The sequence below is a fragment of the Xenopus laevis genome, chromosome 5L (genome assembly GCF_017654675.1).
Source record: "Xenopus laevis strain J_2021 chromosome 5L, Xenopus_laevis_v10.1, whole genome shotgun sequence".
NCBI lineage: Eukaryota > Metazoa > Chordata > Amphibia > Anura > Pipidae > Xenopus > Xenopus laevis.
Window position 1 is genome coordinate 48,307,453 of NC_054379.1, and position 14,774 is coordinate 48,322,226.

The 14,774-nt window shown below is 42.1% G+C and overlaps 1 protein-coding gene across 3 annotated transcripts in view; it reads left to right on the forward strand.

The window, feature by feature from the left end:
• Positions 1-4,157: 4,157 nt before the first annotated feature.
• crim1.L (cysteine rich transmembrane BMP regulator 1 (chordin-like) L homeolog) overlaps positions 4,158-14,774 on the forward strand; it is a 496,227-nt gene continuing 485,610 nt past the window's right edge. The window contains exon 1 of one of the 3 annotated variants that reach the window (XM_041562044.1): positions 4,158-5,380. In XM_041562044.1, coding sequence (XP_041417978.1) covers positions 5,071-5,380 — 310 coding nt within the window. In that variant the 5' untranslated portion in view covers positions 4,158-5,070. The remainder of the gene's footprint in view (positions 5,381-14,774) is intronic. The other 2 variants (XM_018261588.2, NM_001170446.1) reach the window with 2 other exon arrangements.

Sequence of the window (14,774 nt, forward strand, 5' to 3'; positions counted from 1 at the left end):
CATTGCTAGGATTAATTTGCTCCAAGGTTAAAATAAAGTCTTTTAGCATTGGAATGTGTGAAGGCTTCATATTCCAAGAAAGACTGCAACATTAGCAACATGCAGAAATCCTACAATTTTCCTGAGACACTGAGGTAGGACCCCATATAATGTGATAAGAGACAGTTGGCTCCTGCTGGGGCCACGGTGTCACTGAAATGCTGTGTTCCCATGTTACAAATTGGTCGTGATTGAAAAGACTACAAATCTCATCAAGCATTTTAAGGTCCCTGGTTATACGAGTGCAGAAGAGCAGGCAGACAGCTTTTATTGATGCTGCAATCATATCCTTCAAAATTCTGCCATTCCCGTACTCTGTTATTACTGTGTAAAAAGACTACAAACCCACAAGCACAATAAGGTGCTGGAATTACAGAAGGGGCATCAGTGGAAGCTAGAATAGGTAACTATGGGAAAAAAGGTACAGGCTTATATAGGAGAATGTAATGAATATCATTAATTGACAAATATGCAAAATGTTATTCATTTTTACTCTGGGCTTATAAGTGTTCCTATGTGCACGGTTAAAGGGGTTGCTCACATTCCAAACACTTTTTTCAGTTCAATTTTTTCCCCAGAAAAACTTTTTTCAATTACGTTACATTTTTTATTTTTTACCATTTTTTCTGGTGTTTGAGTCTGGCAGCTCAGTAATTCAGGTGCAGACTCTAAACTGTTACAATTTTGCAACATTTAATTGATACATTTCTCAGCAGCATCTCTGGAGTATTAGCAACTATTGTATCAATTCTAACAGCTGCCTTTAGGGAAGAGACACACATGGAGATTTGGGAAGATTTAGTCACCCGGCGACAAATCACCTCTTCTTCAGGCGACTAATCTCCCAGAAATGCCTTCCCGCCAGCTAGAATCTAAATCGCTAGTGGGATGGCACTCGGATTGCTTTGTTTTCCAAAGTCGCCCAAAGTTGCCTGACGGGCAACTAATCTCCCCGAATGTCCATGTGTGTCTCTGCCCTTAATGAAACTCAGGGATTCTGCTCAGCAGGGACAAAGATAAGAAATGTATCAACTTGTATCAATTTATTATAGTTTACAGGGTCAGCGACCCCCCCTCCCAGAACTGCTTTAGAAGGTGAAAAATGAAACTTTACACTTCAATAGTAATTGGAGAAAGTCTTTATGTCTGGTGAACTATCTGAAACCAACTTCATTGAAAAAAGTGTTGGAAGGTGAGCAACCCCTTTAATATATGTTTTGCAAACAATAATAACTCAAACATCAATGGGACACTTAAATGTGCAATGGAGTATAAAAAAAAATCAAACACTAATGTGATAAACTGTCTACCTGCTCCCCCCCAGCCTCGGTGTTACCATCCATAATTTCCCCTAAATCTTTACTTACCCTTTATTGCAGATTCAGTGCAGTGGAGCTCACAGGCGCCATCTTCCGGTATTCTCCGATCTTCTTCCTTCACTTCGGCAATTTCCTTGACTTTCGGCGCATGCGCAGTTGTTAAAAATGCGGCAGACTGATCCGACTGCGCATCCGCCGTTACGGTGCTTACTACCCCGAGGAACACCAAAGAGAAGAAGATGGCGCTTGTGAGCTCCGCTGCGCTAAATCTGCAACGAGGGGTAAGTAACCACTTTTGGGCAATTGCAGATGGTAATACCTAGGCTGGGGGGGAGCAGGTAGGGGGGTCTATGTAGAGTAGGGGGATAAAAACCTCGACCAGAAAACATTGAGGTTTAATAAATGGGCCCCTTATGGTTAGTGCTACTTTTTATCACTCATCTTTCTATTCAGGCCCTCTCCTGTTCATATTTCAGTCTCTTATTCACATCAATGCATCATTGCTAGGGTAATTTGGACCTTAGCAACCAGATTCCTGGAATTGCAAACTGGAGAGCAGCTGAATAAAAAAAAAATTGCAACTGAGTTTCATGTTCTATTATTTGTGGGGGTTTTTTGTAGCTTTTTACCATCTGTATTGATCAGTATCTATATGGAATGTGTACGTTTAATGTATATACCCTTCTACTGTACAGCTCTGCAGAATACATTTGCGCTTTAAATCTATGTGCTTCTAATAATAATAATAAAGATATAATTCTAGTAGTGACTTTGCAAACTGCGACTCTTCTTCTGTCGCACCTCCAGCATCCCTGACACTGAGTGACCTGTATCTCAGAAATCCTGTAAACACACCTCCTGTTGTTAATGGGTTAATTTATGTCAATTCCATCTAAACAGCAGCAGATTCAATCTCAGCCATTGTTTCCTTCATTCCACTATTGTCCTGTGGGTGGCAGAAGCACAACTAGGTTGGATTAAATTAAAAACACAACACTGAGCTTTTATTCCAACGGGAACCCACCGCCTTTACAGTTACAGCAATTTCTTAACCAAATCGGTACTAGGCGTGTATTTTCTGACTGTCTAACACCTTTATTCTGCAGTCAGAAGTCATCAACCTTAAAACCTAGCATAAGACTTGGTGGCTCCGCACACATGTACCGGCTGAGTAATTCAGTAACATTAAGCAACTATTAAATGAGCTGTATATAAGGGTCAGGGCACACAGGCAGATTCGGAGAGATTAGTCACCTGGCGACAAATCTCCTCTTCTTTGGGGGCGACTAATAACCCCAAACTGCCTTCCTGCAAGCAAAAATGTAAATCTCCGACAGGATGGCACTCGGAGCGCTTCATTTTCTTAAGTTGCCCCAATTTCCTTGTGTGGCGACTTCAAAAAACCAAGTGCTCCGAGTACCATCCGGTCGGAGGTTTACATTTTAGCCAGCAGGAAGGCAGTTCGGGAAGATTAGTTTCCCCGAAGAAGAGGAGATTTGTCACCGCGCAAATAATCTCCCCGAATCTGCCTGTGTGCCCTGACCCTAAACATTGCAGTGCAGTGTCGGACTGGCCCACTGAGATACCAGGAAAACTCTCGGTAGGCCCAGATGTCAGTGGGCTCTTTTGCTTCTAACTATGTGGCCAATTTCATGGTCCTTCCTTATTTCTTTATGGGGAAAAATGCTTAATATGGAAGAAGGAGAATAAGAGGTTGAATGAGGAGAGGAGGAATAATAGTTTGGAAAGTGGGCCCACTGTCTAATGTTTTCTGGTGGGCCCCTGGTATCCCAGTCCGACACTGTTGCAGTGCAATATTAGTGAATATTCAGGCCCGGATTTGTGGAAAGGCCACCAAGGCCCTGGCCTAGGGCGGCAGGAATTTAGGGGGGCGGCATGCTGCCCAACCACATCTACATTTGTTTGGAAGATCTAGAGCTGCTCATGAGATACAGTCATTTTTTTAAAATTCCCCAGTGCTCCCGACCATGATGATGAAAATTTGTGCAGGTGCACTAATGAAGGGAGGGGACACGGGTGATGAAAGGCAACAGGCCTAGCGGGCCCACTATAAATCCGGCCCTGTGAATATAAGTGGAGATATGAGAGTTTGAGCCAGTGTCGGACTGGCCCACCAGGATAAAACTCCCGGTGGGCCAAGATGTCAATGGGAAATCCTGCTTCTAAACATTTGGCTTATTTCATGGCCATTCCCTATTTCTATGAGAATAAAGAAGCTAAATAGGTGGAATAATAGATTATAATATGTAAAAAAGAGACAATGTGAATAGAGGTTGAGTAAGGAAAGGAAGAAAATAATACTTAGAGTGGCCCCCTGGTCTAAAGGTTTTTGGTGGGACCCTGGTGTCCCAGTCCGACACTGGATTGAGCTTCAGTCTGGCTCCCACTGGAAACATACAGACATTTTAACCAAATTAAAATGCGAGCCTTTGTATTTATTCATTTCCCCTTTATATAAATTCAATAAAATTTACATTTTTGCATCATTTACAGTACACTTTCTACTAGGCCATAACTATTCCATATTTATATTGTCCCTATTGCTTGTATCACTCACACCAATTATTTATCATTTATTTCAGATTTTATCTGAATTGTTATTGTATCTATTGCCAGAGTAGGTTTTTCGGTGTAGGAGTCGCATCCTTTTCTTCCCCTGTAAAGGAATCACATCGCAGTTTCCTGTAACTACAAATGAGATTTCGATCCCTTAGCGGAAAATCGCTGGCAGCTTTGCCATGGAGTGGATCAATCGCGTGACGCAATAGAAAGCGTCAAGACGCATCAGAAACGAGAGAGAGAGAGAGAGAGAGAGAGAGAAAGCTGCGTGTGTGACTCTAGGGAGCCTGGAAAGTAGACGTCGCGCTGCCCTGCTGCTAACTGGGCTACTGAAGGCAGAGATCTGCGAGCGGAGTCTGAACTTGTCCAGTTCCATATGTGGAGCGACTGGGCGGATCGTCGCGACGGGGAACGTTCCAATTAGAACTGCGATTTGGACTGAGGGGAGTTGTCTTGCTCGTGTGATGCAGCGACGAAGGAGGAGAAAGCGTGAGCGGCTTGGGGCTGCGCTTTTTTTCCAAGAGCGATAAACAAGAGAGAGGAGAAAAGTAAGAAGGAGAAGAAGAAGCCTGACAGGCAGGGCGCAGGGAGTGCGATCTTCTTGATCTCAGCTTTCAGCGATTTTATCGGACCCTGTTGCGTCTTTTATTTGTTTATTGCTTCTATTATCCTCGGCTTGCCCTGCTGCTCGTACACAGGGATAATAATAACACCGGGAGGAATTCTTTCCGCTCCCAATGAAAGAGGAGGAAGGAGGGAAAGAACTTTGATCGCACGATAAAGAGAGAGAGAGACGCGCCGGAGCGCTGGATTGCGTCTTCATCTGCTGGAAGTTGTCGCATAACTCCGCTCCAGTGAAACTTTTCCCTGTATAGATTGTAAATGGTGGGGGCTCTGCGCGTCTAAAATAATCATGCTGCTCGTGGGCAATTTCCCAGTCTAGTGCGACTGTCGCATCCCCTCTGGATGCCCGTTTGGATTTGGGATGGACATCTGATTTCAGGAAACTTTGGCTGTAGGTCAGATCTTTCAGCTGCAGGTATTTGTGCATCGGGGACTCGCCACTCAGTTGGAATATAAACAGGGGGCGATCCCTTGTATTTCTGGTTAATCTGCTGATCGCGGAGGAAGGATGTACCTGCCGGGGAAGTTACTGCGTCTGTGGCTCCTGCTGCTGCTGGTTTTGACGCTGCTGCCAGCGTCTGCCTGGGCTTTGGTCTGCTTGCCCTGCGACGAATCCAAATGCGAGGAACCCAAGAGTTGCCCGGGGAGTATAGTTCAAGGCATCTGCGGCTGCTGCTTCATGTGCGCCAGGCAGAAGAACGAGAGCTGCGGGGGAGTCTATGGGCTACACGGAGCCTGCGACAGGGGTCTGCGCTGTGTCATCCGCCCCCCGCTTAATGGCGACTCCATTACAGAATATGAAGTGGGGGTTTGCGAAGGTATGGCACTTGCCCTGGCATTGAAACGGTTAACCCATGCGACAACCTCGAGTTGTCACTGCAGGCAGCATGCATAATTAACCATATCTCGTTTTTTTTTGTTTTATTCCACTAACTGCAGGTGGCAGAAGATTTATAGCTTTGCCTGGGCTCTGCTCTCCTACAGATGTGGGGATGTAAGAGCCTGTCACGTCATTAATTCATGCTTTATATTATCTAACATTTGCCAGTCAAGTAGCAGAACATGAGTCTGGCACAAGTTGTTTTTACTGGGTGACGGGGTCTGTTTTACTTGTCACTTTTCAGCAGTGTGTTCTAGTGACAGCTGGAGGCTTGCTCATTGTTTGTTTCAATCAGTCCAGTTCCATGGATCTCCAAAAATGGATGATGAAACGAGTCTCCAATGTGATTAAGAACAAAACCGAAGCCTTTCTGTGATCAAAAGCTCTTATCCCAACAGTCTTGTCGTTTCTATTGAAATACAATGTAAATGGCACAGAACTGCTATGAGAGTTCACTTACGTGTTTCAGATACAGTTACTTGCCTGAACAGGTCTCTCCACGTGACAGGGAAGAAGGCCTGATAAAAGTGCCTCAAAATGCCATGAAAAGTACAGTGATTCCACAATTTCCACCCCTCTCTCTCTTATTTAGTTAATGAATAGTATGGCACAGGGCTCGCTCTCATCCAGTGTTTTCATCTGGTGTTCAGTATGACATGTGCAGCATGATTTATGGCATGATCATGGAAAACAATGTAGCACACCGTCTGTCCGATTGTATATAATGTACATAGTTTTTCTTGGATACAGCACATGGCTGGGCACAGCAACTAGTGTGAATAAAGCTTAAGAAGAGCATCTATTTTATCCCAGACAGGGGTTTAATTCCTGCCCATATTCAAATATATGATTTGTAATACAGGTATGGAATCTAATATCTGGAATTTTCTATATAAGGGGCCTTCCCTTTATTTTGGAGCTTTCTAGATAATAGAACATGTATATGGTTTATAAGTCTGCAGTTTATGGCGTTAGGGATGCACCGAATCCACTATTTTGGATTCAGCCGAACCCCTGAATCATCTGCGAAAGATTCGGCCGAATACCGAACCGAATCCTAAGGGGAAGGGGAAAACATTTTTTACTTCCTTGTTTTGTGACAAAAAGTCACAAGATTTCCCTCCCCGCCCCTAATTTGCATATGCATATTCGGATTCGGTTCAGGCAGGGCAGATGGATTTGGTCAAATCCGAATCCTGCTGAAAAAGCCGAATCCCGAACCGAATCCTGGATTCGGTGCATCCCTAATTTAAAGTAATGTGTGTTTTAAATGATCCGGCACAGTTGCGGTGCCAAATAGAACTTGACTTGGTAGTAAAATGTACCTCCAATTCAATGGACTTGCAGTATCCGTACAGAGGGATAAAGGGACAAACAAATTGCTTGCATGGCAGGAAAGTTTCATCCCTGATAGAAGTTGCCATGGAGAATATAAAGCACATTGCAATACAGGTATGAGACCTGTTATCCAGAATGCTCGGGGCTTGGGGTTTTCCAGATAATAAATCTTTCTGTAATTCAGAGCTTTCTGGATAACAGATTCCATACCTGTATAGCCTGTGACACATAGTCCTGCAGGGAGTTTTAGTTATTGAAGGGCGATATATATCATTTATTTGCTACAACCCTATTAGATCCAAGCAGAGGGAGAGCCTGTGCTCAATGAAAGGGCAGAAGCATGCACAGGCTGAAGTGAATCCCTAAAGGGTATGTGAGCATTTGCCAAAGTCGTTCCAGACAGTGACACAGATACAGTGCGTTACAAAGAGGATTAGGATCGCTTTCCGGTAGTTTAGGTTAGCAGAGCAATAACACATTGAATGAGGGGGCAGCTGCAATGTATTGAAGTTTCCTCGAATCAGTCTGTGTGATCTTGTTCTGTGATGACTGGCTGAGTCGGGATCCCGTGACTCTCAATTAGCTTGCCTTGTGCAGAGAATTCATCTGAGAACACACAGATCCTTTACACTTTACCCATGTCTGTATCATCCGCCTTCCTTTCTCCCAGAGGCTTCCCTGCCCCAGTCTGTAGTTTTATGTAAGAAATGATAGCATGCCTTTTGACAAATGATGTAGCACGGCAGGAATCCGACTCTATAAACATTGTAGCAGCTCTGTAATAAACGGTGCATCAGCCTAATGTTACCTAGCTGTTTCCCTTTCTGTTTCTAAATTGTACAATATGCAGAATGTTGCCAATTTCCTCTCTGTTGTGTTTGCTCTAGGATGTAGGTGTTTTAGGATTTTCTAATAATACGTAGTGAAACTCCTGTCATATGGATGCTTTCTGGCTGATGTTTGAAGCTTCCCATTCATGTGTAGAGGCTGATCTAATAATTGCCCATCAGCAGCTTTTATTTTTTATATTTGTAACCAGCATTATTCCTGGTAAACGCAATACAGGTATGGGACCTCTTATCCAGAATGCTTGGGACCTGGGGTTTACTGGGTAATGGATCTTTCCGTAATTTGGATCTTCATTATTATTATTAACATGTATTTATATAGCACCAACATATTGCGTAGCACTGTCATACCTTAAACCTACTAGAAAATAATTTGCACATATAATAAACCCAATAGGCTGGTTTTGATTCCAATGAGGATGAATTATATCTTAGTTTGGATCAAGTACAAGGTACGAGTGCAGGATCCATTATCCGGAAACCCGTTATGCAGAAAGTTCCAAATTATAGAAAGGCCGTCTCCCATAGACCCCATTTTATCCAAATAATCCAGGTTTTTAAGAAATTTTTTTTTTCTTTGTAACAATAAAACAGTACCTTCTACTTGATCCAAACTAAGATATAGTTAATCCTTATTGGAATCCTCATTGGAAGCAAAATCAGCCTATTGGGTTTATTTAATGTTTACCTGATTTCCTAGCAGACTTAAAGTATGACGATCCAAATTATGGAAAGATCTGTTATCTGGAAAGCCTCAAATCCCGAGCAATTTGGATAATAGGTGGCATACCTGTACTATTTTAATATTACAGAGAAAAAGGAAATCATTTTTTACAAATTTGGATTATTTCGATAAAATGGAGTTTGTGGGGGACGGTTATCCTGTAATTCATTGCTGTCTGGATATCTGGTTTCCGGATAACGGATCCCATACCTGTACAGTTTTGCATGAAACTTCTGTACAGCTAATAGGAGTTCTGGTAGCTTTTTAATAGTTCAGTAGGATTATCATTTATTTATATAGCATCGACATATTCTACAATATTCTACAGTGCTTTATCATTCATATCCTTCTCTGTCCCAGTGGAGCTTGCATTCTAATGTCCCAACCAACATACATTATGGTCACTTTATCAGGAACCAATTAACCTGCCTGTACACTTTTGTAGTTCATGTAGAACATACAAACTTCAGAATGTATTGCCCTGGTTGGAATTAAACTAGGGACCCCAACACTCCAAGGTTGTAATGCTTACCATTGTGCTGGTCGGTAAAGTTGTATTTTTGAACACGAGGTGCATTGGGGTTTTTATTCTGAGCAGGGCACTGCCTGTGGTTGTTTTGTGGACAAAATAGAAAGAGTCAGCATAAGTCATTTTGGAAAAGAAACTAAATCAGATTGATACCTGTGGCTACTGATCCAAGTAAGATGAACTTCACTTGACGCATACAGATTGATGCCAATATAACAAATGACTCTGTAGATCAGAATACATTTTAACCCTGTGGGAGGTATATAATATTTTAATCCCTGAACTGTGTCTACTCTGATCTGTTATTAAATTAAAGTGCAGGAGGGACCGCTAGGGTTAAACAGAGTGAAAGGCAATAGGAGCTTTTATGCCCAGACAGTAAATATAACTACTTCAGGTAGGAACTGTCTGATAGCATCTTCTAGCTGAATTCATATGGAGGACGGTGCTTTTTGTATCTGAGTAAGTGCAGTCTCCAGAGGTTCCACTGACAGATGTTTAATTCTGATTTTCACTGCACTTTTCCAAGTTTTCCACCCTCTTGATCTTTCAGGCTAAAGGCAATTTCAGTGTGCAGTGGACAGAGAAAGACTCATTCTTCATCCACTGCTGAATATCATTTAGCTTCCTGGATTTATAGGAAAAAAAGGGCAGCCCATATTTTCTATTTAGTTTTGTCTTGCACATACATCTTTTCCCCTGATCTCACGGCTTAGCGTCTTTCCTGCATTGATCCAATAACAAAATCTTTATTAGAAGCAGCAAAATGCAGTAGGCCTTTGCGAGGCATCTGGTTATATTGCATGTGCCCAAATGCAAGTTTACCTCCTGTGTTATCTTTGTAGAACGGTACTGTCCATTAAGCGTTGCTGTTACTGTATAAGAAAGTGCTGAGACATGGCACTGATAGCTCATCTGCCACTGTACAGCCCTTGGAGTGCAAACCTTGCCTGCCCCCAGCAATTCAGATTTGTCTGTGAAGCCCTGTTGCTCGTCAGCCGTCGTACGTTACCTGTCTGTCTGGAGCAGGGCATTATTAATCTGTCTGCCTAGGAGCAAACCATCGTTAGCTCATCTGCTGCCATAGAGCTTAAAGGAGAACTAAAGCTTAACTAAAGAAGAAGGCTAGCAATGTTGTACATTATGTTTTGGGCTTCTGTACCAGCCCAAGGCAAACACAGCTCTTTAGCAGTGAAGATCTGTGCTTCCAAAGATCCCCCAGTAGCTTTCCATCTTCTTTTCTGCTGATTCACTTCACATGCTCTGTGCTGCTGTCACTTACAGAGTTTAGGGACCCGCACTCACAATATACAGTACACATAGAATAGAAATGTCACAATATAAGGCTGATTAGTTATTAATACAGATAATTACTACATGGCAGCACAGAAACCAGTGCAACTAGCATCAGAATTTAATAATTGGCTCTGTAGCATCAGCTTATATTACAGGCCAACCTCATTTTCTGTTTGATAATTTGTGACGACCCCTAAGCTTAGCTTCTCAACAGCTGCTCAGACTCCACTGAGCATGTGAGTGTCGCAGACACTTTCCAAGATGTGACAAGTTTGAAGTCCCGGATCATTGCTGCTATTGAGAAGCTGAAACTTTAGGCTGGTGCAATAAGTTCACTATATAAAATATGACATTTTTAGCCAAATTCATTTTTAGGGGTTAGTTCTCCTTTAACTTCAGTTTTGCAAAATCTGCAGGCAACACAGAAAAGGGGTTAGATACATACATATTTGCTTTTATATAGGTTACCTATCTGCTTCTTTCATGCCCCAGTGTCTAATTTGCTTGCCTTCTTCTAAATTGCATTTCTGCATAATGTCCTTATACAGGTATGGGTTCTGTTATCTGGAAACCCATTATCAAGTAAGCTCCCAATTACAGAAAGGACGTCTCTCATAGACTCTTTTTTATCCAAATAATCCAAATTTTTAAAACCGATTTCCTTTTCTCTGTAATAATAAAACAGCACCATGTACTCAATCTAAAAGATAGAATTAATCCTTATTGGAAGCAAAACCAGCCTATTCTGTTTATTTAAAGGGATACTGTTTTCCAAACAGCATCAGTTGATAGTGCTGCTCCAGCAGAATTCTGCACTGGAATCCATTTTTTAAAAGAGCAAACAGATTTATTGATATTTAATTTTGAAATTTGGCAGGGGGCTAGACATGATGTCAATTTCCCAGGTGCCAACACCATGTGACTTGTGCCCTGATAAACTTCACTCACTCTTTACTGCTGTACTGCAAGTTGGAGTAATATCACCCCCTCTCCCCCCCCCAGCAGCCCATAAGCAGTCTATCAACAGAACAATGCGTAGCTAACCAGGTAGCAGCTCCATGACGCCTTGTCATTGTCTTTTACCAAGACCCAAGTCATGCTCCCTACCTAGTGGTAAATATGAGAATAACACCCGAGCATGAAAAACCTTTTTTCCTACTTGGGTGCTATTCTCATGTCTGCCACTAGGGAGCACAACTTGGGTCGTATTGAAGTACAATGAGAAGGGGAGAAACAATAGCTGTCTCAAAGTAGTTCCATCCTGAAGTGTTGGCTCTTTCTCAAAGCTCAGAATCAGGCACAAAGAATGGCCCTAGCTTACAAAAGAAGGTACAAGGAAAGCCAAATGGTAACCCTTAATCCAAATACAAGCATGCAGAGAAGCAATGCTCTGTGAACACAGTAAGTTATGGGAAAGTATCTGATAGAACATTCTATTGCTATTAGAGGGTATATTTGTTTTTAAGCACATATTGTAGCAGTATGACTTACCACACAAGGACTATTGGAACCTTTTTTTCTGTTTATATAAAGGTGCAGCAGGGTTGCAACTACCTGTTTGAAGATTCACTAACAAAATATTTACACAAATGTTTTTGTAGCTGTAGAAACCCTTTAAAACTTGGGGTTGTTTTCATTCTTTAAAGTAAACAAATGTATGCATACCTCCCACCTGACAGATTGGGGCTGGTGAGACAATTAACAGTGGGGTTTAACATTTATGGTTGCTCAAATAGCATTCATGCACTAACGCAAGCCATGGGGCTTTATTTTGTTAATTAAAGTCAACCTAATATATATGTTTAATAAAAGAAAACATAATTCTAAGTATTTTTTCAGTATAGATACAAAATCCTCTTATATTTAACCTGGTTGCTCAGACTGTTGATACAATGTAAGACAAGGCAGCTGATTAGCAGACCTGTCTTTGCTGGGGATCTAAGACTTTTGCAACATTGTTTAAAAAGTAACAACAAGGAGTTAAGCAAATGCTGCTTTCAAAAGCAATTGTTTTTACAGATAACTGAACTAACCACTAAACATTTTTTAATAAGTGTATACTGCAAAGTTGCTTAGAATTATGCTTTCTTTTATTAGGCAAATTTTTATTTTGGGATTGACTTGTCCATTAATAATCTAACATAACAAGTGATTAGCAAAATTTTTTGCCATGGTTCGCCACAAAAATGCTGCCCTGAAACTGTAATGGGTGAAAAAATTCGTTGTGTGTCAGTTCTGACTTGCACACCCAACATGCATGTTCTTTCTGTCTGCTAGGGTTGCCTCTGAGCACAGAGAAGTTAAATGGTTTCTGGTGAAATTAGTGCATGTCTAGAACTAGTGGTACCCTCTTCATCTTTACTGTGAAATTTAACAAAAAGTGCCCGGTGGTAAGGCCCGGAATCAGGGCCGGATTTGCCTTGAGGGTGTCCTCAGGTTGTCCCCTCCCTCTCAAAGGATAGCGCGCATGCTCATTATTGCTTGTCGGCATGCAAGTCCGGGCCTGCCCGGAACTAGGGATAGGCATGTGCATAGGGTGCAAAGTTAAAGGGGGCACCGGGCACGTACCTCTTCCAACATTTACCCCTAGTCCGGGCCATCTTGTGCACTCTATGTGCGCTCTCTGGCACCCACTCCTGCCGTCGGTGTGTGACTGAGCACACATGTGACGTTGGTGCGCTAACAAGCATGCACAAGGAGACAGTGAGGTGGCCGTCCAGGTTGCCTAAGGTTGGCCCAGCTCTGCCAATGGCAGTTGGGAGGATTTTTCTTTCAATATATGGACACCCAAGGGCTGCACCCTGTAAAGATGCCATTCCTGGAACTTGTGTGTGTTGTATGACTGTGACAAGGATCATAGGTTGTAAGCTCTCCTTGGTAGTGAATAATGCTCTTTAGAAAATAATTATTACTGTACTAAGGGACACTTTTAACCATTCCTGCACCAGGTATATAATCAAAATGGCAAGGAGTAGGGTATGTGCAGCTCTGAAAATTGGAAAAAAAAAATAATGCTAAAGCAAGTTGATAAAATGCTCTAAAGTATATATTTACTTAAACTTCTAAGTGGGTGTTAGATCACCCAGAACTTGAGCATATATTCTACAATAAAAACATATATATATGCTAATAAAGAAATCCTAGACTTTACACATCACAGTAAACCAATAAACAGAGACAGGGAGAATGGCTTAAATGTGTTTATTTGGTCAGGGATGAAGAAAAGCTGTTTAACCCTTCCATGGGGAATATAAACAGTAACACAGGTATGCAATAAACAACTGGAGTGTGAATATATTAACTTTCAGATGGTAGCTTTCACTGTAGTAGTAGTAGGGACTTGGAGCTATCCCATGAAAGGCTATATGATCCGTGTTATAAATATGGATAGTATTCAACGGAACATATGGAATGAAAGTGCAGCTGGGTTGCTTTATCTTATAATGTTTGTATAATGTGCAGTGATCTGAATGGAATCAGGCACTAAACTATATTATTCCAAAGCACTTCACTTTGCATGGAATTTGTTGATACGATCTTTTGGAGAGGTACAGCCTTTGTTTTATTCTGATCAATTGCTGGCCCTGCCTGTGCCCTATAAAGGAGGTTGTAGGCCAATAAGGCTCTTTGTATCTTCACCCAATAGAAATGCCACCTGACTAGTATATTACCATCTTGCCTGGTAAAAAATAAAGCTTGATGCCAATTAGTAGGGAAGAAAAATAAAAATATAGGAAGGCGCCCCCCCCCCCAGAAAAGGTGGCAACCCAACAATGCTTGGACATTTTGGTTGAAAATGACAAGTTAACCATTGTATCTCAGTGTGGGATAAGCTATATCCCCCCAATGTAATAAATTGCACTAAGTTTGCCCAGGAGCATTAACGCATAGCAACCAATACAATGCTCGATTTTAAACAGGTGACCAGTAAATGCTTCCTGCTGATTGGTTGCTATGGGTTACTGCTCCTGGGCAAACAGTGCCTTTTATTGCATAATCCCTCTCTTAGAGGCAACTTCATTGGTTGAAAAACAGTTAATCAAAGTTTTTGAATTAGAGTCATAAATTGTAAAATAGACCCAGCAGACCTAGTGGCTGCAGGCAATAGGGATGTCGCGGACTGTTCTGCGGCGAATTTGTTCGCGCGAACATCGGCTGTTTGCGTCCGCCGCAAGTTCGCGAACGTCGCGCGACGTTCGCCAATAGGCGTTCGCGTCAAAATCGTTCGACCATTCGACCATTCGGTCGCTAAAATCGAACGATTTTCGTTCGATTCGAACGAAAATCGTTCGATCGAACGATTAAAATCCTTCGATCGTTCGAATCGAACGATTTTCGGATGTTCGAAGTTCGCGAACTGTTCGCGAACTGTTCGCATTTTTTGCCGGTGTTCGCGAACGGCGTTCGCGAACACATTATCGGCGGTTCGCTACATCCCTAGCAGGCAACAAAGTTTGTCACCCAGGTGGCAATTTACCAGCCTAGTCAGTAAAACAACTGCCAGGGCCAGTTTTACAACTGGGCCCAGCCACTGTAACCCCAATTTGCCCCAATCATACCTTTTCTTTTCCCAGGTATATGCATAATCTGCTCTCCA